At 48.8% G+C, this 21,855-nt stretch overlaps 9 protein-coding genes across 9 annotated transcripts; 5 read left to right on the top strand and 4 right to left on the bottom strand.

The window, feature by feature from the left end:
- Positions 1 to 1,333: 1,333 nt before the first annotated feature.
- Positions 1,334 to 2,200, top strand: Asppvi_003960 (uncharacterized protein; the record flags this gene model as incomplete). The annotated part of the gene is made up of 1 exon (XM_043299917.1): positions 1,334 to 2,200. The coding sequence occupies one exon, from the start codon at positions 1,334 to 1,336 to the stop codon at positions 2,198 to 2,200; it is 867 nt and encodes a 288-aa protein (XP_043155852.1).
- Positions 2,201 to 2,492: 292 nt separating this feature from the next.
- Asppvi_003959 (uncharacterized protein) lies at positions 2,493 to 3,087 on the bottom strand (the record flags this gene model as incomplete). The annotated part of the gene is made up of 3 exons (XM_043299916.1): positions 2,493 to 2,792; positions 2,846 to 2,985; positions 3,036 to 3,087. 3 exons carry the CDS (start codon positions 3,085 to 3,087, stop codon positions 2,493 to 2,495), a joined length of 492 nt encoding a protein of 163 aa, XP_043155851.1.
- A 553-nt stretch (positions 3,088 to 3,640) lies between these two features.
- Asppvi_003958 (putative general amidase) lies at positions 3,641 to 5,557 on the bottom strand (the record flags this gene model as incomplete). Its single annotated transcript, XM_043299915.1, has 6 exons — positions 3,641 to 3,762; positions 3,816 to 3,906; positions 3,954 to 4,690; positions 4,734 to 4,875; positions 4,924 to 5,193; positions 5,240 to 5,557. The coding sequence occupies 6 exons, from the start codon at positions 5,555 to 5,557 to the stop codon at positions 3,641 to 3,643; spliced, it is 1,680 nt and encodes a 559-aa protein (XP_043155850.1).
- A 1,026-nt stretch (positions 5,558 to 6,583) lies between these two features.
- Asppvi_003957 (RTA1 domain-containing protein) lies at positions 6,584 to 7,634 on the bottom strand (the record flags this gene model as incomplete). Its single annotated transcript, XM_043299914.1, has 3 exons — positions 6,584 to 6,852; positions 6,906 to 7,294; positions 7,360 to 7,634. 3 exons carry the CDS (start codon positions 7,632 to 7,634, stop codon positions 6,584 to 6,586), a joined length of 933 nt encoding a protein of 310 aa, XP_043155849.1.
- Positions 7,635 to 9,457: 1,823 nt separating this feature from the next.
- Asppvi_003956 (uncharacterized protein) lies at positions 9,458 to 10,848 on the top strand (the record flags this gene model as incomplete). The annotated part of the gene is made up of 5 exons (XM_043299913.1): positions 9,458 to 9,573; positions 9,622 to 9,713; positions 9,768 to 9,825; positions 9,874 to 10,151; positions 10,202 to 10,848. The coding sequence occupies 5 exons, from the start codon at positions 9,458 to 9,460 to the stop codon at positions 10,846 to 10,848; spliced, it is 1,191 nt and encodes a 396-aa protein (XP_043155848.1).
- A 1,445-nt stretch (positions 10,849 to 12,293) lies between these two features.
- Positions 12,294 to 13,775, top strand: Asppvi_003955 (uncharacterized protein; the record flags this gene model as incomplete). The annotated part of the gene is made up of 4 exons (XM_043299912.1): positions 12,294 to 12,668; positions 12,719 to 13,162; positions 13,234 to 13,402; positions 13,462 to 13,775. 4 exons carry the CDS (start codon positions 12,294 to 12,296, stop codon positions 13,773 to 13,775), a joined length of 1,302 nt encoding a protein of 433 aa, XP_043155847.1.
- A 533-nt stretch (positions 13,776 to 14,308) lies between these two features.
- Asppvi_003954 (uncharacterized protein) lies at positions 14,309 to 15,694 on the bottom strand (the record flags this gene model as incomplete). The annotated part of the gene is made up of 3 exons (XM_043299911.1): positions 14,309 to 14,482; positions 14,537 to 14,871; positions 15,073 to 15,694. 3 exons carry the CDS (start codon positions 15,692 to 15,694, stop codon positions 14,309 to 14,311), a joined length of 1,131 nt encoding a protein of 376 aa, XP_043155846.1.
- Positions 15,695 to 17,533: 1,839 nt separating this feature from the next.
- On the top strand, positions 17,534 to 18,961 carry Asppvi_003953 (amine oxidase, flavin-containing superfamily; the record flags this gene model as incomplete). Its single annotated transcript, XM_043299910.1, has 1 exon — positions 17,534 to 18,961. The coding sequence occupies one exon, from the start codon at positions 17,534 to 17,536 to the stop codon at positions 18,959 to 18,961; it is 1,428 nt and encodes a 475-aa protein (XP_043155845.1).
- Positions 18,962 to 20,061: 1,100 nt separating this feature from the next.
- Positions 20,062 to 21,686, top strand: cp6 (putative carboxypeptidase S1; the record flags this gene model as incomplete). The annotated part of the gene is made up of 5 exons (XM_043299909.1): positions 20,062 to 20,315; positions 20,364 to 20,694; positions 20,744 to 21,257; positions 21,304 to 21,570; positions 21,622 to 21,686. 5 exons carry the CDS (start codon positions 20,062 to 20,064, stop codon positions 21,684 to 21,686), a joined length of 1,431 nt encoding a protein of 476 aa, XP_043155844.1.
- Positions 21,687 to 21,855: the final 169 nt, after the last annotated feature.

Genomic DNA, 21,855 nt, shown 5'->3' with positions numbered 1-21,855 from the left:
GAATGGTTCCATCAACTAGAACCATGCATAAATCACTCCTGCTTTAATCAACTTTTGAGCTAGGACATGATAATTTTAACTGCGGAACATGCTACAGACCGTCCTTGTCTCATACCCATTAAAGGGCAGGACTGAGGGTCTGCTTGTAAGTTTGAGCTGGGATATAGCCATAAGGCGATGGTTCTGCACATGACCATCTGTGGCTTATTGACTCCTATCTCCAACTTTAGTAGGCAGCTTCCAACAAGACCATTCTCCGCGCACGCATGAGTCAAATTAGCCATTCAAACACAGAGATCATCATTCTCCTATTCAGGGCTTGAACTCCTCCTACAATGTAAGTCCTTGTTGGCATCTTCAGCAACATTACCAGAGCTAGGGACGGCAGCGTAGGGATGTGGAATGCTCTCTCGCAACGGATGGGCTGTTCCAGTTTCAATACTTCCTTCATCCGTCACTTTATGAGCTGCAGCAAGAGCATAGTCACCAGAGTCGAAGTAGGTCCGATGCTTTGACTGTTAGACATTTTCTTTATATGGTCATTATCCATGAAGGAACAAGTACCTTAGACCCTGGGCATAGTAGCCCTCGGTGAGGCAACTTCCCATAAATGCTGAGAAGATGCTTTTCGCGCTCTGAGAGCGGCTAAAGTGGATAAAGGAGTGAATTAAAGTGTGCAGATGTGGGACTGGTCAAACTTACTTCTGTAGACGGCTTTTGGATCTCTTTTGGATTCATTTCATTGTTGAGCCTGGGTGGAGTCCATGATCGAAAACGATAAGGGGTGATAATTCAAAATATGCTTTGAGTCGCCACTGGCATCAGTGACGTCACCAAAAACCGGGATGACACTATATATTGTCTATACCCTATACGGACTAGCGCATGGGCACATTGAGACACCGCCCCACAAAATATTGGCAGATCTCCTGACAATGGAAGTTAAGATGGATTAAGTTCATGGGGCAGGGAATCTGACATATCTTACGTAAATACCTTGTACAGAGCAGATTAACAATACCAGCTTCTACACTCATTATCTTACTAAAGCAATAATGCATCAGAGAGATTAACAGTCGATATTCTTTCACATTGGGATTCATCCTCATACAAGAAGCCATGGAGCTACATTTTATCTACTCTGCACCAGGTACACATCCAATTGTCAACTGGCAACGTCTCTACCAAGGTCCACTAATCCTACTGGGGCAATTATGACACCCTGCACTAGGACTATTTCAACAATGGCAACACATCAAAGCAAGCAATTATGTGATTCATCGACTATACAGCTTCTCAAATTGCCCAAAAACAAAGCTTAAATGTCGCAGAGATGGTGTTTCACTATACTTCAGCTAGGAGCAGCTTCTCTAAAGCTATCCGCCTGAAGAATCCTCCCATGCTCCCACGCTCTTCGCTCGGGACCCTGCCCGGTCGCGCGGAGAGCATCTTCAGACCAGCTTCAAGACAAGTTATGAGGAGGCTCTCAACCATGGAGAAGCTAAAAATGGCTGCACTGATACGGAAGCGAAATGACCCATCTCCACGTACTCCCCACTTCACCAGGAATTCCAACTTCGCCGACTGCGTTAAACTGGACCTGGACGAAGACGGCCATCGTACATGGGGGTACGTGATGTACCGCTGCACGTACAAAAGCGACTCTGATTGGAATGAGTTTATGAGACGCCTCCGTATCCACACCGAGAAAACTATGGAATTTTACAAGGGTCTAGACATGATGGACTGTCTTGCCCTTACCGTCTTCGACGACCAAACCACCTTTGATGGCGCAACCACCTCCTTTGTGCGTGAGCACTTCAAGAAATGGGCTGCTACAGCGCCTCAGGAAGAGCAAGGCACCGGTCCGGGCAACGCCCAGCGCTACCGGTACTGTATCCAGGTCACTGACGAGAGTTTGGATTCCATTATTCGGAAAGCGCCGCCACCAGACGAGCATACGATCAACAAAGACGGATTTGTCAACATCATCGATGCGAGCTGGGAGCCTTATTCGCAGTGGGACGGGGATGAAAGGTTTGAAGACGACGAGGAGCCACTTGAAGGCTGTACTCTGCTGGATGTGGGCTGGATGAGAGTTTGTTATGATGGAGTCATGACAGGTTCTTATTATTATTTACGGAATAGTAGCGCCTGGGATCACGAATATCGTCGACCATCAGAAATCGTGCAGCAATGATGATTTCAAGGGCGTTTATGGCTGAGTCGCGTAAAGTTGGACCGAAGTTGCCGCAGCATAGATAAGTCGTTCTGATAAAGCTACCGCGAAGAAATATGACACATTTACTTGTCAGGTATCATCGAGGGGTCTTCCATGAAAGCAATTTAGACATATAGCATGCATCCATCTAACATCTAAGCTATTATTAGAAATCAAATCCGTTTCGACAAATTGGCCACAAATATGAACTTTATATCCTGTATTCCATTCTCATACCTCCTGACATTCTCATTCAAACCCAGCCTATATCCTACCGCATCGGCATCCACGGCTCACACAACTCCTGCGGCAGACTCTTCACACAAACCGACTCGGATAGTTTCACCCGCTCTGCCTTCTTATCCTTCCCGACCTGCACCAAGTCCATATCAACCTTGAGAAAGATATCATCCCCCACAGCCGTGAGCTGGAGCTCTCCATTCGCACACTCCAGATCAACCTCGACCTTGAACGAGAACTGCGGATTCCCCGTGAACGCTCCGACGCAGAGACCCGCCACACTCACTTCCATGACCGTGTCGAAGCTGAGGTGGTTGATTGTCCCGGTGACCTGATGTTCCTTAGCTGAGTAATTTGACCATAGTCAAGGGGGCCAGAACATACATTGATGGTTCCGATGGTGGTGTTGAAGGAGGCCCACTCGTTTTTCGGTGGTCCTCCGAAGAGGTTCAGCGAGGAGGATTGTTTATTCTGGCGGACGTGGTACGTGCCGGATTTGGATTTTGTGGTGGTGAGGATGGCGCCTATCCTGTAAGTATTGTCGTTGCGATGGAGTGGTGCGAGGAGTGCGTACCTGTAAATAGGGCGGATTCCGGTGTTTCGACGGTGGAGTTGAGGGCAACCATTTTGGAGGGAGGCGCGAATCTGGATGGCTGGATAACGGATAGCGGATAGCGGATATTGTGCGCGGATAGTGTGACCTTGGGTTTGAAATCGTCGGAGTTGAGGTTGAGGGGTTGGATGTCAAGACCCTTTTGAAGACACTGAATAGTTGAAAGGGATGGTGATTGTGGTACCCCTTGCATACGGGCTCACCTTTCTATTGGCGTCGATCATGTACATTTGAACATATGGCTCTGTGGAACTTCCCTGATTTGATGGGACAACATGTGAAGAGATATCACGCTGCAGAAGCTGCGGTAAGACAATGCCACGTCGATCATATTGCTTCTTTGATAGGGGTTTCAATAATTGAGTACACTCTAACTTAAATGCAGCTTGATGTAGAGAAGTTGGAATGCAAATATGATCGGTCACATGCACCTTTAGTACGTCGGTCCCTAGTGATCGCCTAGGCCCGATCAATAATAGGTTGCCCGGAGGCATAATGCTTGTATTTCAGTGCGGTGTAGGTGGAGAATGCCTGCCAGTCTGCATCTGGATAACTTTACGTCCCCATTATGCCTTGCTTTTCAGACACTTGTCTATGGTCTTTGCCATTTCCAAACATTCTTCATCTCGCATCGTTGTAGCGAAGACCTGAATAGAGCATGGTGCGCCTTCCAGCTGCGCGAAGTTGTCTAAATGATTGTCAGTTATACGAACAGGCCCGTGAATCAGAAGAAATTCTCACAAGTCGGCCCAGTCTGACCAGGCGCTAGCTCAAACGCCTCTTGAGCATCCGTCTCGTTGACCTGTCCGAAAGGAATGATGCACGAAGGATACTACAAGATGTTAGATGAAGCTTCCAAGTCCCGAAAGAGTAGCTTACATCAAGACAGTTTAGGAAAGTCGTGTAGGGTGCGAGTCCAAACATATCATGCGGAACAGCCGTGTTTTGAGCCGGTGGCGCGAGACAAATATCCAGATCGTGGCTGTTCCACATCTTCCTCCAGGTCTCTCGGAGATCGGCTCTTTTGGCGTTGAGAGCAGCGAGCTTCCCTAGCCGATCTAGATGACTGAAATCAGGGAGAAAAGTCTTCCCTGCCTGCTTGAGTATCTCCACCTGGCGCTTGATGTGAACGAGAGCAGGCACAGGTGGCTCACCGGCCGCCTGTAAGTGCTCCATAGCTCCACTGTCGAGAGTAAAGATATTCCATGCGACTTCGTTGATCTCCATTACCTTACATTCCTCGGCCGACAGCTCTATGATTTGATGACCTTGCGCTTTCAGTAAACTGGCTGCCTCCGCCAAGGTTCTCCGCACTGGTGGGTGCAAAGGGAAGATAGAGTCCGGGGGAACGACGCCAATTCTCAGGGGATGTCTGACAGTCGCCTTTCTCCAGGGGACATCGATGACCGAGGAATCGTACAGAGCGGGTCCTGCATCGATGACAGTCTTGAGAAAGACTTCAATTGCATCCATGTCTAGGGCTAGCGGCCCTGCACAGGAGAGGATGAACTTCATCCCGGGAGTGCTAGAGCTCCGTCCGCCACCGTTTGGGATACGAGACGCACTGGGCCGGAAGCCGTACGTGCCGCAGCATAAAGCAGGAATACGGATTGATCCTGGCTTTGTTAGTTACTTTCCACCAATGGGGAAGTATCTTACCTCCAATATCGGTTCCGACGCCTAGGGGCGAACCTCTCATGGCGATAAGAGCGCCTTCACCTCCGCTGGATCCACCGGGTCCTAAGAGAGTGTTGTGGGGGTTCAGGGTACGACCAAAGACATTATTGTGCGAGTCAGCGGTCTATGGAAGGTCAGCCATTATGCATTGAAATTGATGAGGTATATGTACCATCATCGTTTGAGGAATATTCGTCTTGACATAGATAACAGCCCCTAGGCTTAGCAAAATATCGACCAAAGGCGAGTTGTCGGTCGACCTCTCGTCCAAAAAAGAAACCATTCCAATAGACGCATACGTTCCCTTGACTTGGAAAAGGTCTTTGATGCTGATCGGGAGGCCATGCAATGGTCCTGCAGATTTCCCCTGCGCCTTGAGGTCATCTAGATACTTGGCCCGCTCTTGGGCTTCGGGGAACATAGTCTCTGTGAGACAGTTTACCTATTTCACATGAGGATTTGCAAAATAGCGACGGGAACATTCATACCAATTGCTGGGCCACTGCAGCTCGCTTGCAAAATGCCAATGTCACTTCGAGCGAGGTCAGTGTCCCCTCTGCCAATGCTGACAGAAGGCCAGACACCGTGTATTGCTCTGTAATTTGCAGTTCTCGCTCGGTTAGGATACCAGATTTGCGGACAGCATCACCCTGAATCAGGTCATTTTTGTTCTCTGCTAGGGGTAGCCGTAGGGAAGAGAGAAAGCTTTCGGGGATCTTCCATTCAGCGGGGATCCTTTGCAGACATTCTTGTTGCTTTTGGGCGACTTTATGTTGCCAATCGGATAGGGAGTTTTGTGAGGCCATTTTGTACGATTCGGAGGATGTTGAAATACTTCAAGTTGCTCCAGCATTTGTGGTTGGGTTTAGAATGGTACTAGCGAGTGCACATGCGAAGTACTCTCAATATTATATATAACGCCAGCGCTGGGCAAGTCCTGAAAGTCACAAAGCGAGCAGCATCTATCGTAAGTCTACGTGCCATTTCTCCACCAGATCAAAAGATAACCAATACCTCGGCCCAGCAAGCTACTGAGACAACACCAACTAGGAGGAGCCCAATCCATGATGCGAAGAACGAGGGGTAAGGGTGGCTGCCAATCACAACATAATCACCCCAGGTGGAATCGAAAGCTGATTGGCTGGTTCGGCTACAGGAAGCATTTACGGAAAGGGAATTTTTGGGAGAGCGTCAGACCTGAGGTTCAATACGACATATAAAATCTGAAGGTTGCCGGTTCGATCCCGGGTCGTTCCATTTGATGTTCTTTTTCGCCGCATTATTGGCCTAATGGTAGAATTCGTCATGGTCCATCGACGAGGTCGGTTTGCGATTCACGGACGATGCAGTCCTCTCTTCTTTTACCTTCCAAAGGTCCAATCTTGCCTCTTCCTCACACTTGGCGAAGACTTCATTGATCATTACTGCAACTAGATAGAAACCCACATATTTATTTTATGTCTCTATCCACTCCCTTGAGTATGGCTGATCGACAAAAGATTCCACAAAAGCAGAAAAAAAAAAGGGAAAAAAAAAGAAATGCGAAGGTGCTATCTACAAAGCGGGAGGGACAAGACCGTACACCTGAAGACAGCCGAAGTAAGATTTGGCAGAATATGTAAACAGACTCTCAAGAATCACTATCATAGTCCAGCACCTGCAGGGGCACTTCAATGGAAAATGGTCCCATGCACCCCAAATGGCCTGGGAGCTAGTAAGAGAATGTAGCTATAAATTTAGACGTGGGACATCAACCAATCTATTCTATACCTGCCTTAAAAAATCATAAAAACCTTGGCCGTCATAATAGCTGTCAATAGTTCTTAAGCATGTCAAGCCCGTGAGTTCCGTGCCTTCAGTTCATTCAAGCTCAATTGACTGGATTGCTTGATGGACTTCCAGCTGGTCTGATCCCAGTATCCATCAAAGCAGTATCCTGGGTGCAAAACAGTCAAGCAAAGGGTAGCAATGACCATCATGGCGCCCTCGAGAATCATGAATGTAACTTCATCATTCGCCAAGGGACCGTTGAAACCTTGTCGCAGTTCGGCCACTCGGAAGATGGAGCGGACAAATATCGCTAATGTGGCGACAGTGAGCCCTAAAGTTGTCAGATCTTTGTAGAGGGACGAAACAGGGAGAAAAACGGCGTACCGATCAAGAACGCCTTCCACTTGAGCGTCTTGCGAATATGGTACATCGATTCGTTAAGTTTGTCCGGGTTCTTGTATACGCGCCAGGCAAAATCCGAGCAGAGACAGAGGAAAACTCCTAGAGATGCCACTTGACTGGCAAGACCGGCTATCATGATGTTGATCCCCGTCTGATGCAGGCCTGGCTGATCATGGCCCGCAGTCGAGGTAATGGCTCCTCCGGCAGCTTGAAGCACAAGAGAGAGGAAGTCACAAAGAACGAATATAATGGTGTAGGTTCTTGGCTTGAGACGGGAGATATCCTCGCCGTAGACAATGACGATATGACCGAGGCAGATGTAGATGGCGGCACTCATGAAGGCAGGCCCAATGGTGAGGCAGATTAGATACCTGGTCAACGGAAGTCAGCTCATGCTCTTGTGGCTAACAGGAAAAGGTGATACATAGAAACTCACTCAAGGAATGGATTGAATGGAAATGGGTTGTAGTGAAGCTGGATTCTTCCGACATAACCGACGACTTCAAGAGCAAGGCCACCGATCATTCCTACTAGGTATCCCCAAGTACGGTAATAGATCCCAAGGCCCAGATTGGCCACCAACATCGTACCAAAAAGGGCCAGATAGAGAACATTACCCGCCAGATTGGGAACATAGTCAAAGTTGGCGAGACTCAATGGACAAGTATCCAGCGTACAGTAGTCCGATGGGTTTGTACTGTTGCTCACCATGATGGGATCTTTTCAGAATATGCTCTAGGCGAATAATAAGCAAGACAGACGGAAGATTAGAGAGTAAAGATCAGTGACAGTGGCAAATCCCTGTGGGTTTGATGCGATATAAGTAGGTGCCAGTTTCTTCGGTGCCTGCTCAACAGCTTGACTGCAATTGCTAAGCCATTTTCTCAACTCATGTTTCTAGCTCTTTAATATCAACGGCTCTCACCGCCGTCGACACATCAACAACAATCTAGCATCATCACCGTAAGTTTGGGTGAGCACTGGGGCATTGGCCGTAGCTTCTTGTACATGATTTGCTGCACAACGGGCATCAACTGTGAAAGGACTAAATTTAGACCCTTATTTTCCGAATGAGAAGCAAAAGCAAAGCGAATTGTTGGCTTGGCTGCATTTTGAGGCTGAAGTTAATAATTGAGCTGCCTGAGTCAGTAAGCCCTAGAACGAGTGAACGAGGGAACGAGGTAGGCCGCCCTAAGACACGGACACGGATTCGGGCACGGAGACGGACACGGGACATGACCAAGGAGGACGCGGCCATACCGAGAAAACAACGCGTCACTTGGCTGGGGCGCAGCATCAGCTTCTGAGCTTACAGGAGAGAAAAAGCCTTGGCGTAAGACTTAAACCTCCCATGAAGCCATTACGGTATGAAAGAAAGTAGATGGCCATTCGGCTGTCAGACAGAATGTTGGCCAGTTGTGCCGAAGGATCGCCAAGAAAATCACGACTTGACGTGTGAACTGAGCCACTCTGAGATAACCAAGAAAATATAAGCCAGTCAGCGTTCCAGAATCAGGCATCAAGATAAAATAGCCCAACTGCATAAGAAGTTCAAGTCTTGGCTCAACTAACCCGAAGACTGGAGACCTGTGTGGGGTTAACGGCCCTTAGCATGACAGATGGGATACTCTAGCATACAGTGCATATCATCAAGAGCGATGGCTGCAGGTACTCTCTGAAACCGGTGCTGCGGCTTGATTCTCTTCTCGGTTGTCTGAGACATGGCCGTAGGGGCTGAGGCGGCAACTTTATCTCTCAACCATTAGCGCTAAACTCTTCCATCCCCTTTCAAACTCGGCCAACTATCATCAAATCCATCGAATTTATATGTCGGACACGTCAATGACTCCCGACGCGAGCTCGGATGCAGCCACACCACAGATCCCCATGGTAAAATCTTGCCAGAATTGTGCTCGTGGAAAGATACGTTGTGTTCGATCAGCAGATAGCGGAAGTTGCCAACGGTCAGCATAGCACAACAACTGATCCATCATGCTCATCGGGCTGACAGTAAAAGATGTCGGCGTTTAGGAAAAGAATGTGTCTTTCGCCAAGCACGCTCCAAATCTTATGGGAATCGGCGCGACAAGTCAGCACTCTGATAAATGTCCCTGCTGCTAGAATCTTGTGCTGACTGGTGGGGGCGCCTGTGCAGGAGAATTGACATCCTTGAAGAGAAGGTTGATCAGCTCCTGGCTAGATCAGAGGCGGCTACATCCAAAAGACGGATTGATGGGGTAAGTGCCATGCTGGTCTACCCTTGAAGTAGTAATGCGCTTAATACTTCCAAGAATCAAACATATTCGAGCCCACCGCGGAGCGAAGCGTCTGAGAGCCAGCGTGCAAATGAAGATGTTATTGACAAAGGGATTCTGTCTATGGAGGCAGCAAGTGCTCTAATCGATGCATACAAAGCAAGAATGATGCCGAATTTGCCGTTTGTTATCATTCCGTCAGATCTGAGCACCGAGGAAATACGTCGAACGAGACCAGTAGTATTCCTTACAGTCCTGACAGCAGCCTTGTACGATAACATGCCTTTGCAGCGCGTACTGGAGGAGCAAGTAAAAAGTGCGATTAGCGACCGCATGGTATTTAAAGGAGAGATCTCCTTCGATTTACTCCAGGGCCTTCTGATACATATTGCATGGTGTGTATGGCTGAACTGGACATTTAGACCATCCCCTAACAGGGCCAGGAGCCAATACCATTCGCGTCCTCGCCGGTTCTCTCAGTATCTGCATTTGGCAACCAGCATCATTGTCGACCGTCGACTGGACAGAGCTCCTGGTATGCGGTTGTGCCAAACGAGGGTTGGCATAGCTGATAACAGAACAAACCCAGTGTCCTGGGGCCGGGATGAGCAGAGAGCCGTTACTGGATGCTATTACTTTTCGTCAAGGTACGCCACTTTCACTATGTCTGATACTTGAGACTGACAAGGCGAAAGCATATCGCGAATCCTTCAAAAGCTATCAACCTTTCCACACACGCCATACATTGAAGATTGCTGTCATTCGCTTGCTGCAAGCTCAATCTATCCGTCGGACTCACAATTGCTTCATATCGCACATCTTCAGCGACTTTTGGAAAGTATTGATGACCTGTCGCCTCAGAATGCACCAGAACTTCATTGTACGGACGCCGTCTTCGAACCCCTTTTCCGCAAGATGAAGGCCGAGCTAGATCAGTTCAGAGCTGATTCCCTCACTGCCTTTGCGCACAATCGTATGTTGAGAGCTCAATTTACCGGTTAAGTCCTCTGCTGACCAAAGCAGAGTTGCTCGTCATGCAGTTCTACACAGCAGAGCTATACCTTTGCCAAATCACCCTCTTTGACCGGAAAACACCGAATGACTCGATGTTCTGGTCGTCTCTCCGCGTCGAAGCTCTATCGGTGGGACTCGTGGCAGCCAGACAGTTCTTTCAATTCTATCTCGCGCTCCCGTGGCGTTCAGAGACTGTGTTCAATAATACGCAGTGGGTGCAAGGCGGATTTTGCTTGACACTAGCTGCAAAGCTCTCTGTCGCCGCGTCAGATTCCTCGATCAATCGCCAAGTAGCAAAATTTAGAGACTCGTTAGACATGTCTCTGATACTCCAGCAGGTTATCCTACGCGTCCAAGCCTTGGTTACGCCCCTAGTGGACGCACGAGGCGAAAGAGATGTATTTTACCACTATGAAAATCGCCTTAAGCGCTTACAGTTGTGGTATGAAACTCAGATGGCGCAGATTCCCGTCCAGCGCCAACGTCATGCTTCTCCGATAGCAATGGCATATAACCCTATTCTCACCGCAGGGCCATCTCCAATTACGACAGAGGATTTGCAAAGCCAGTGGCCTAGTCTGTTGCCAGATTCAACCATTGATGATCTATTCAACGAGTGGAATCCCGACATGGGTATTTATTTTGGCTTTGAGTAAAATCCGGATACCATGACATGAAGATGCCTCCTTCTATCGTGGATCGTTATTGGACCGACAGTGTTTAACAAACTAGCTAGAGCGATGTCCCATTACAGATTCCACATACAATGAAGTATCTCTGCTTTTAACACGAGACCTGGTTCACCGGGAGGCTACTATTCAAGGTCTGGGAGGTTCACCTTAATGAGGACAAATAGATTATCATCGCCATGTCCACAATAGGCCGGTGCCTGCTACATGCGACCCGTTAAAAGTTCGATAAACTGGCCTTGTCACGCGTGCCATGTCTCCTTCTGAACATGGCTTTTGCTCCATTGGTATAGTGTAGTCTATACTTCGAGAGGAAAATGAACAACAGACACGCTTTACCATGTGACGAGAGAAAGTTCGCAACCGAAGGAAGTTCAATACCGGTCATATTCCTGCGTCATATTGAATGCCATATCCTCGTTTGTCTCGACGAAAATGAGGGACATCGGTGATTTGACCACAGTTCACTCAACGAGTTCTATGAAAGGTTACTGAACTGACTTACAGAATAACTTCACTGGCATTGGACATGGACTGGAACAAAAGCTAGCTCGATTCAAAATGCGTAGTATGATTACCTATAGGTACTCATCCCTCTCAATATTGCTGGTTGAGCCCAGCAATTATCAGTCACTTGGAAATCCAACCGTTGCCTTTTTCCAACGTCTTACCTGTTTATACTTAGAGAGAGGATACTTCACGTTACAACATCGCGGGAAAGGAACTGAAGCTCAAAAGCGTAGCATAAGCTCACTATATACTAGCAAAGATTGATCAGGATAGACAGGGGAATGTGATAGCATACTAGGTATGTCTTTTGATTAGAAGCTATTTATTCTTAAACTATAAGTAAGCTCTATATATCTAATAGTAAGTCAGAGCAGATTACTTAATTTTATATTAATAGTAATCTAACAGTCTATTCTAGCTCCCTTAATATCCTCTTAAGCTAATAGTGCCTGCTAGCCTTTCGCCTAATCTATAACCCATCTCTTAGCTCTATTCCCACAAGCAACCCAAGCTGCGCAGTGGATAATCATAATCTCAATAGCTAGTGGGCCACTAGGGTTGTGCCAGCGCATGAACTGCTCGGAAATACGTAACTTAAGTGCCACCGATCTACAAGTTCCTGAAGATCCAGGAATAGCTCAGCTCACTATCGCCAAGGAGGAAGAGATTGGCGCAATTTTGGTACCATTGCTAGATCTGTAATATTATTGTAAACATGGGACCTATCAAAGGTCTCTCTTCGAAAACTCTCTTTCAGCTGTGGGATTTTTTTCCCTTTCATCCTTTACCCGTGATGGCCCCCTCGAAAATTGCTCAACCATTTTAAAACAAGACCTTTGGCCAGCTTGAGATCATCAACACATTTACCCGACTGTCGGACTTGTCCCTATCAAATATTCATCATGGTTAGATCGTGGGTTGCAGCCCTGTTGCTTGGATTGGCGGTTTCTTCTGCTGCTAGGATCCCTGATTTAAACTCAGGCAAATCCCATCGGTCCCTCAGAAGAAGGGCACCTGGCCTAGACCTTGTGACGGACAATGTCGTGCCCCTGAAGCCAGTACACAGCGTGCTGCGTCACCAAAAGCGCCTCCACCGTCGCCAATCCACTAGCAATGGAGGCCTCACGGCAATCAACAACCCTAGTCAAGCCAATTATGTTGCTCAGGTTGGATGGGGTAATGAAACATATAGCATGATATTGGATACCGGATCGAGTGATACCTGGATCCTTGAGGAAGGGTTTCAGTGCCTTGATAGCACCGGAGCTCCCACCATTGTAAGAGTCCTTCGGTCGCCGTTTGTCAGGTCTTTCCTAATATGCCACAGCAAAGCAACTGCCAAGTTGGACCTCAGTTTAGCGGAGATTTCACCGGGGGTCAGATTGAGAATGTGAATTTCAACATCAGCTATGGTACAGGAATTCTGGCTGGCAAATTCGGCTGGGAAGACATCACCATTGCCAATATCACAGTCAAGGACGCCCAGGTGGCAGTTGTCGATCAAGCATACTTCAATTTTGATGTCAGCGGCTTGTTCGGGTTGGCTTTCGCGTCTCTGACCAGCGAATTCCCCGGCAACGACCCGACCAAGAATATCAAGACTCACTATATGACCTACGAGCCTGTCTTCTATAAAATGGTTGACCAGCACTTGAGCCTGCCTACCTTCAGCTTTGCTCCTGATCGGGATGGGCCTAATGGATACTTTGCCGTTGGCGGCATTCCTCCTGTCAACACGACGGGGAAAACTGCCTCTGCGTCAATCCTTACCGTGAGTAGTCCCCCATTTAGGGAGAGAGGAGATGTATCATTGACTAACTGCGCGACATCTATTCATTTCAGAGCAAGGAAACCCACTCAAAGCCCTCCATCAATCGACCCGACTACTATTACATCAACATCGACGGCGCTATCATTGGAAGATCCAATTCCACATCGTCCAACTCCACCTCGTTTCCCCCCTTCGTTGGTTTCGTGGATACCGCTACCACCCTCACCTTGCTACCTACCGGTAAGAACCAAGACTCTCATCCCAGTCCGCTCATAACTGACCTTTCCTGCTTCTAATAGCCCTTGCCACTGCTATTGCCGGCGCCTTCAAACCCCCTGCTACCTATGTCGCGGCTGCCAACCTCTATGAAGTTCCCTGCAATGCCACAGCGCCCAAACTCGCAATCACTATCAGCGGTGTGAATTTTCCTGTTAGTCCCGCGGACCTGATCCTGCAGCCTCAAGTTGATGGGTCTACGGGACTCTGTGCAGTCGGATTCCAGGATGGTGGGGGCGAATATATCCTTGGTGCAACGTTCTTGAACAACGTGCTTTCGACCTTTGATTTGGGTGCGCTTGAGGTGAGATTTACTGCTCTTACCCAGAAGCTATAACAATTCTCGTGTTGCAGGGATATACACTGCTGTACTGAATTATTTTAATTTACTATAATATATAGAATGATTATATAGATAGAAGTCTCGGTGGCTTATTTTTCTAGTAATTCTCAAGCTACTGGTGGAGCAGCAGCATTCATCTTTTCTCTAGTGTAACTCAGCATTGGCAGACTGGCCTCATTTTTACCTATCACATCTGAAGATAGAGCACATCCGAACGTCAAGCCAGTGGCTTGGTCAAATTACAACCTTATGGGAAAAGAACCTGAAGCTCCTGAGTATGTAGCACAAGCTCACTATATACTAGCAAAGGTTAATAAGGATAAATGGGGATAGTGTGCTGAGTATATCTTTTAATTAGAAGCTATTTATTCCTAAACTATAAGCAAGCTCCATGTATCTAATAGCAAGTAAGAGCAGATTACTTAATTTTATGTTAATAGTAATATGAAAAGTCCATTCTAGCTCCCCTGACATCCTCTTAAGCTGATGGTGCCTGCTAGCTCTCAGACCAATCTGTAACTCACCTCTTAGCTTCGTTCCCACAAGCAACCCAAGCTGCGAAGTGGAGAGTCATGATCTCGATAGCTTGTATAAAATCCCGTCAGGATGGAGTTGGGTTCGCTTGGGAAGAGCTGTTTCATTTTCGCAACGTCGAAACTCTGGCGTAGGGCAGCAAACTTTCGACCACGGTTTGTGCATATCTATCCTCGGATGTCAGTTTTAATCAACACCTGTAAAGCTCGTTCGTGACAAACCGTTAGAGCGGGTAGATAAGGCATCTGTGCAAGCTTTCCGTGGACGGACATGATGTACTCTCCTCCTGCACCATCGATGGCAAAATCCGGCCCCTGCTTGTCATCACAAAGACCGAGTTTCCTGGAGGTGATGGGGACGCTGTCGCTCGAGAAATGGAATTCGATCCCCCCAAATCCGCCTCTGTATGTCGTGATGGATATCCCTGTCAAGTACTGAAGGTACGACCCTCCTGGACCACCAAACCAGACCCAGAAGAGGAGATTGTGACGAGATTTCGCAGGTGATTGGCCCATCCAGGCCCCTTCTTTCATGCGTAGATTCTCCGGTGGGAGACCTGGATACCATAAGACAGTATCAAAGAGAGACGGTATACTTTTACTTTTTCGCCGGATTGGCCGCCCCAGCGCCAGAGAGACCAGTTTGAAGCCCTAGTCTACCATTAGTACAGAGAGTAAATCGGATGCAGGTTTAGAGTTTATTCCCACATCAAAAGAACAAGTCATTCCGACAATCTCCCCTTCCAACTTCAACTTACGTGTTTGAGGACATCTCTTGTTCGAACCGAACCATTTTGTGACGTCAGATCCTTCGTCGATTATCTGCAACCCATGAATTCCACTCGTGCTCACTGCGACAATGAAACCCCCAAAGGCTACTATATCGGCTGAAGAATTGTCCCGAGATCTGTAACCGAGTTGTGTGCTGGTCTCATCGTCGAAGGAAAGTTTAAGACCTGTGATGTAGACTGTGCCTTCAATGTCAATGCATGAGGCAGTGACTTGACGCAAACGACTAGAGAGAAAGACACGCTGTGTGTACAAGATTTGGCAGCCCTCAATGTACTTTTCAAGGTTGTCAGTATCAGTAGCCTTGATAGGCCAAGGGAGCTTCACCCAATCCAGACCCACAGGGTCCCTGGGGTTGTTAACAATAGTTGTTGTGTCAGGTTCAGACAATTCCAGGATTTCTTTCAGACACCGTCCCAGTTCCCAGATCCTGGCTCTATTGTGTAAGGAACCAGCACGTTGAATGCATATAAAGCGATACAGCCATCTTGAGTTAACGAACTTGCTGGGTTCCAGTTCGCGCACCTCAAACGCGAAATCACACTCCTCTGACTTGAGTTTTGATGTCCAAAAATGCGAGCTTTGCATCATGGTGCTCAACCGCCTTGACATGAATCGTAATTTCAGGCAGTCGTGCACTTTCAGGTAAGCACATATCTCAAACCAAATGTCCAACGGCAGCAGATCAAGACAGCAAACACACTCCGAGCGGGATTCTACTCGCTTGATCGGATACCGCTTCGATGCCTTGCGATACCCCGACTTCTTGGGCCCCATAGATCCCTGCAATGCTCTCCTCCAGGTCCGATGGCCATCAGGAAAGGGATCTTGTTCCATTGACCGCCAAGTCTCATGTCTCCCAGTTACACTGTAATGAAGCTCACCTCTGCCAGATATCTCAACTATCCCACCATACGAATGGCCCCAATTGATTGTATTACGGGACAGGTGACACAGCGAGTTGCATACATCCACCAGCCGAGCAAGTGGTACAGGCCGTTGGCCATAAATACGTCTCAGGAGTGACCAGCATGCTTCGTGCAACAAAAATGCCGGCATCACAGGAAATTGAGTGAAACAAAACACGAGGTAAACCTCTATGTATTCAGGCTCCGGTTTATCGTTCCAACGACTGTTCTCGGCAAGAGGGACAGACAGCGCTGCCCTTCGGGGACGATATCCCAAGCCAGAGATTTGTGCGCCGTCTCCAGATTGATAAACTGGTCCTCTGTCAGCGGTATTGCAGCTCCCATCGGACAGGCACTTCACTCACCAAGTCGGCACATGCTTGTCCATTTCCTCTTTTCTGTGCATCCTTCATGGACTTCATCACCGCAAAGAATACAGTAAGGGGAAACCTTAGTGCGAGACATCGTTCGTACCTTCCCTTATATTTGAAACGATACATATAACATATTAGACAGCTGTAGAAAAAGTTGTGTCTGCCGAACAACGCAGGATCGAACCATCTAACTGGCATTTTCGAAAAATCTCTGGACAAAGATGCAGCAGGACCGGTACTGCGTCATATTGACAGCTATATTGATCTACTACGCAGGGATTATGGGACGTCGTCACCTAACCACGGTAGATTCATCCACTCAACGTGTTTGACTCATTAAAAGGCACGCTCCTTGATATAAGATGAGTGAGCATCGAAGGAGCTTACATGTGATCGTTAAAGTGTCGTGTAGCATAAGATAAGTCGATGGGTCAGGGGTATATGTGAAGGGTCGACATCCAAGCCCTTCCCTACGGGTCATTTATTTCAGGGACGGCATTTTGCATGTCAAAATTAGGTTCGCATGCAAAAGGGACAAATATGCCCACTTGTGAATACGCCCTCGTCTCTCCGGTGAATCCTTTCAGACCGAATTTAGCTTCAGAGTTTACTCGGATTTAATTCTAAATAAGGTTTTCATCTGCTACAAATAGTGTCATCAGAGTCGATAGATAAAAAGCCAAGTTAACGGTGGCTTCACTTGCCTTGATACATCAAATGGCGGTGATCAGATGATGCCACTGGATCACGTAGTATGCCACACGTTGTCGTCGTCGTCTTAGTAATAGGAGTCCGTGGATTAAAATGATTTGAAAGGATTCAGCAGTGCAGCACTGCCCCGCCGGTAGGATATTCGATATCACTCGGTTTAGGAGGGGATGGTATAGGCCCCAAGGCCATACAGGGAGTGGGAAGGTAGCCATGACCATAGAGTAGATCTTTTTGATGTGGTACATGTTGAGGAGCTGGCAACGTGATTTGAGGGATCTGAACTGATTTCCCCAAGAGTTTCGACAAGATATTCCCCCTTTTCTGTCTCTACTAGGGGATGCCTGGGCGGCATCCAGCCACTGCGCCACCCTGCTGGCGCTCTCGGGCATGTGAGTCTCGAGTAAAAGGGCTTAAAAGCCCGACCTCCCCTTTGTAACATGAGAGTCAATCAAGCTCCGGGAGTCATGTATATCTCAATCAGAACCACGAAGTCCCTCCTGGCTAGCCTTTTGCTGGGGCATGCCATTGCGGTCCCCGGCAGCAGCTCTGGTCATGATCTGTCACAAGTTGGAAACGTCAATACAATCGTACGCGATGTTGCTGTAATCGGAGGCGGAGCTTCAGGCACTTATGCTGCCATCCAGCTCCGTAAGATGGGCCACAGCGTCGTGGTGATCGAAAGGGAACCGCTCCTAGGCGGCCACACAAATACCTACTATGATCCAGTCAGCGGCCAGTATGTCGACTACGGCGTCCTGATCTGGCAGGATATCCCCCAGGCAAGAGACTTCCTCGCCTACTTCAACATCTCCACGACCATCATTCGATTCAGCAACTCCGATAGTGCCCGCGTTGATCTGCGCACGGGACAAACTGTGCCCCCGCCGCAGGGCAATGTGACCGAGGCGATGATGCGGTATGTGCAGCAGCTGCTCAAGTATCCCTATCTCGCGGAGGGATGGAACCTCCCGGACCCTGTGCCGGAGGACCTACTGCTCCCGTTCGGGGAGTTTGTGAAGAAATATGATCTTGCACCGGCGGTGGAGACCCTGACACTGTATGTGCAGGGACTCAAAGACTGGCTGCCGTATCCGACCGTGTACATCATGAAGTATTTCAGTCTGGGGGTGGCCTTGGGCACGCAGAATGGGTTCCTGGGCACGGTAGACGGCAACAACGGGGCGTTGTATACAGCTGCGCGGGAGGAACTGGGGGATGATGCATTGCTCGGCAGTACTGTGGTTAGGATGGAGCGTCCGGCAAACCGTCCGCATCGGATCCTGGTCCGAACCCCTAGCGGCCACCGACTCATCAGAGCGAACAAGACCATCATCACTGCTCCGCCGAAGCTGGAAAATCTGGCGAATTTCGACCTGGACGACGCCGAAAGTGATGTCTTTGGTCAGTTCGAGAGCACCTTCTACTACACCACTGTGACCAGAATCCCTGGGCTGCCAGCCGGACTGGGAATCCTCAACCGCGGTGCCGACACGCCGTACAATCTCCCTCCTCTGCCGGGAGTGTACACCATCACGCCGTCTCGCGTCCCGGAACTCTACACGATTTTCTACGGCGGTGGGGAGGCAAAGACCGAGGACGAGGTGAAGCAGAGCATCAGAGACAGTGTGCTGATGTTACGTGAAGCGCAATTCGATACCTCCGCGCCCGAGATCCTGGCCATCAGTAACCACAGTCCATTCGAGTTGTTCGTTTCGTCCGACAAAATCGCCAGGGGCTTCTATAGCAATCTGTATGCGTTGCAGGGACATCGGAACACGTACTATGCCGGCGCTGCGTTCCATGCGCATGACAGTGCTGCCCTCTGGAGGTTTGTGGGCAATCTGTTGAAGACTATGTTTGATTGAATATTGCTGGAAGGCTCGGATTTGTAGGCATATATGCCGCTAGGTGGTATCATAAGGGACAATAGCTTCTGGTGTGCGCACAGCTTAGCTTATTCGGAGTGTTGTTGAGTTCCTGCTGAAGCAGTACAATAATGTCCGTAATCTTAGAAAATAATGACGAGGAAAATCTTGCTTAGGTCGTTGCAGTCGACTTCTTGGAGCATGAACGCTTGTCTCCTTGCGTAGAGACGCAGATACGGTGAGGAAGTAAGATAGATTATTCCAAAGTTAAAGATATTGCGAGACAAAAGCACGGCTGAATGATGATTATTGTGCTGGTGTGACTCGGCAGCACTTCGGAGCAGCGGTCATACAGCCAGCATGGGATGAGTTGTTCACGCAGTCTAGACCATGAGTCCTGCAGATGTTAGCTGACCATTGTTACACATTTCGTCATTTTCTTCAGGGGCGATCAGTCGACTTTTCATGAGATGATTAAATGGAAAGGCAGGGAGCGACGGAGTATTCTTGAAAATAGCATGTGAAATATATCAATCAGAATGATTGATTGTTTTGAGATAAGTTATCAGATTAATTACGCTCTGGAATTACTGCAAACAACCCCGGCGGCGATAAACAAATGCGGGTATCATCAGGGGCATGGATGTCACCAATCAGGCTGAATGTTTCCCGTTCCCCTCTTCCTCTGGCATTGTCCAAGTCCCACAACAACAGCCGAATGTAACCATGATCAGGGATGTTGATCCGCAGCCGTCGCACATTTGTTCGGACTCCGGTCTTGGCTGCCGATCGCCAATTTCTCTTGAGCAAAGCTTGGGTGGTCTTGACGATTTGTCCACCGGAAGAATGACCGGACTGGGCAGGTGATCTGAGGGATTTGGTCGATGCTCGATAACAGCGTCGTATTCCGACGGCACTGGTCGGTCATAAGGCTCGTTCCTGAAGAAGCATAATTGATATGGAGCGAAGTTGGTTGAGACGATGATCTCCTCGTCTTGGCGTTGTTTCGCAATTTCTGGTGTTATAAAGAGGGACCCCCCAAACGGCAAGGATGTATCGGTCTCACGCATCGCTAGAATCAAGGTCGTCTGAGGTTAACAATGTGGTACCAAAAGTGGTTGCTCCCTCTCCTGGTAGCAGGGGCTAGCGCTGCCCCGGCCAGCACGGCCAGCGCAGCCAAAGACAGTGTCTCGTCTGTTGTCAAGAATGGCGTCAAGTATACCGTCTTTGAACATGCCGCGACCGGAGCCAAGTTGGAGTTTGTCAAGAATTCGGGCATCTGCGAGACGACTCCCGGGGTGAACCAGTACTCTGGATATCTGTCTGTCGGGAATAATATGAACATGTGGTTCTGGTATGTACTACGCAATAATTGACTACATACAGACCCTAATATGCGCAGGTTCTTCGAGGCCCGTAACAACCCCCAGCAGGCTCCCCTCGCTGCCTGGTTCAACGGCGGCCCTGGTTGCTCCTCCATGATCGGTCTGTTCCAGGAGAATGGCCCTTGCCACTTTGTCAACGGGGACGATACTCCCTCGCTGAACGAGCATAGCTGGAACAACTACGCCAACATGCTGTATATTGACCAGCCCATCGGGGTTGGCTTTTCCTACGGCACAGACGACGTGACCAGCACAGTGACCGCTGCTCCGTATGTATGGAAGTTGCTGCAGGCCTTCTATGCGCAGTTCCCGGCATACGAAAGCCGCGACTTTGCCATCTTCACCGAGGTAAGTGCCGTCTCTGAGCTTGCGATAGCAGACAAGGCTGACCCTTTAGTCCTACGGTGGACACTATGGCCCCGAATTTGCCTCGTACATTCAGCAGCAAAACGCCGCCATCAAAGCCGGAACGGTGTCTGGCGAAAACATCAACCTGATCGCATTGGGAGTCAACAACGGCTGGATCGACCCGGCCATCCAAGAAAAGGCGTACATCGAGTTCAGCTACAACAACACCTATCAGCAGCTCATCTCCTCTTCTGATCGCGACAGTCTGCTGAGCGTCTACAACAGCCAATGTCTGCCAGCGATCCAGAAATGCGCCAAGACAGGCACCAACGCCGACTGTAGAAACGCCGACAGCGTCTGCTCCAACAACATTGAGGGGCCGATCAGTAATTCCGGTGACTGGGATGTGTATGATATCCGCCAGCCACGAAATGACCCCTATCCACCTCAGACATACTCCACCTACCTCACCAACCCCGACGTTGTCAAAGCCATTGGTGCGCAGTCGACATACCAGGAGTGTCCGAATGGGCCGTATAACAAGTTTTCGCAGACGGGAGATAGTAAGTCCCCTCATTTCTTCCTAGAACTGCACAGCTGACGATGTAGACCCTCGCTCGTTCCTGTCGACTCTATCCAACGTGGTCAAGTCCGGCATCAACGTTATCGTGTGGGCAGGCGACGCCGACTGGATCTGCAACTGGCTGGGCAACTACGAGGTTGCCAATGTTGTTGATTTCCCCGGACAGGCGACGTTCAGCGCCAAGGATCTCGCGCCATACACAGTCAACAGCGTCGAGAAGGGCTCGTTCAAGACTGCGGACAACTTCTCGTTCCTGAGGGTGTACGAGGCGGGACACGAGGTTCCTTACTACCGTGAGTCTTCCCTGCTGCTGAATATGATCAATGCTAATATGTACTCTCTAGAACCCGAAGCCGCGCTTCAGGTATTCCAGCAAATACTTCAGAAGAAGCCGATTTTCTCGACTTAGAGATATTGTGCGCTCTCTTTGAGACAGATGATTGGATGTATATACCATGACATACCGTTAGTCACAATTAGCGTTGAAGTACAGGGTTGGTGCCCATCGTGTGCCTGTAGATCGTGCGGGGTTGAAGCGATATACCCGGTATACTACTGTTAACGTCGATCCTGCTGGA

Source organism: Aspergillus pseudoviridinutans, assembly GCF_018340605.1.
Source record: "Aspergillus pseudoviridinutans IFM 55266 DNA, scaffold_3, whole genome shotgun sequence".
In the NCBI taxonomy this organism is placed as follows: Eukaryota; Fungi; Ascomycota; class Eurotiomycetes; order Eurotiales; family Aspergillaceae; genus Aspergillus; species Aspergillus pseudoviridinutans.
This window is presented reverse-complemented; position numbering and strand designations above follow the sequence as displayed.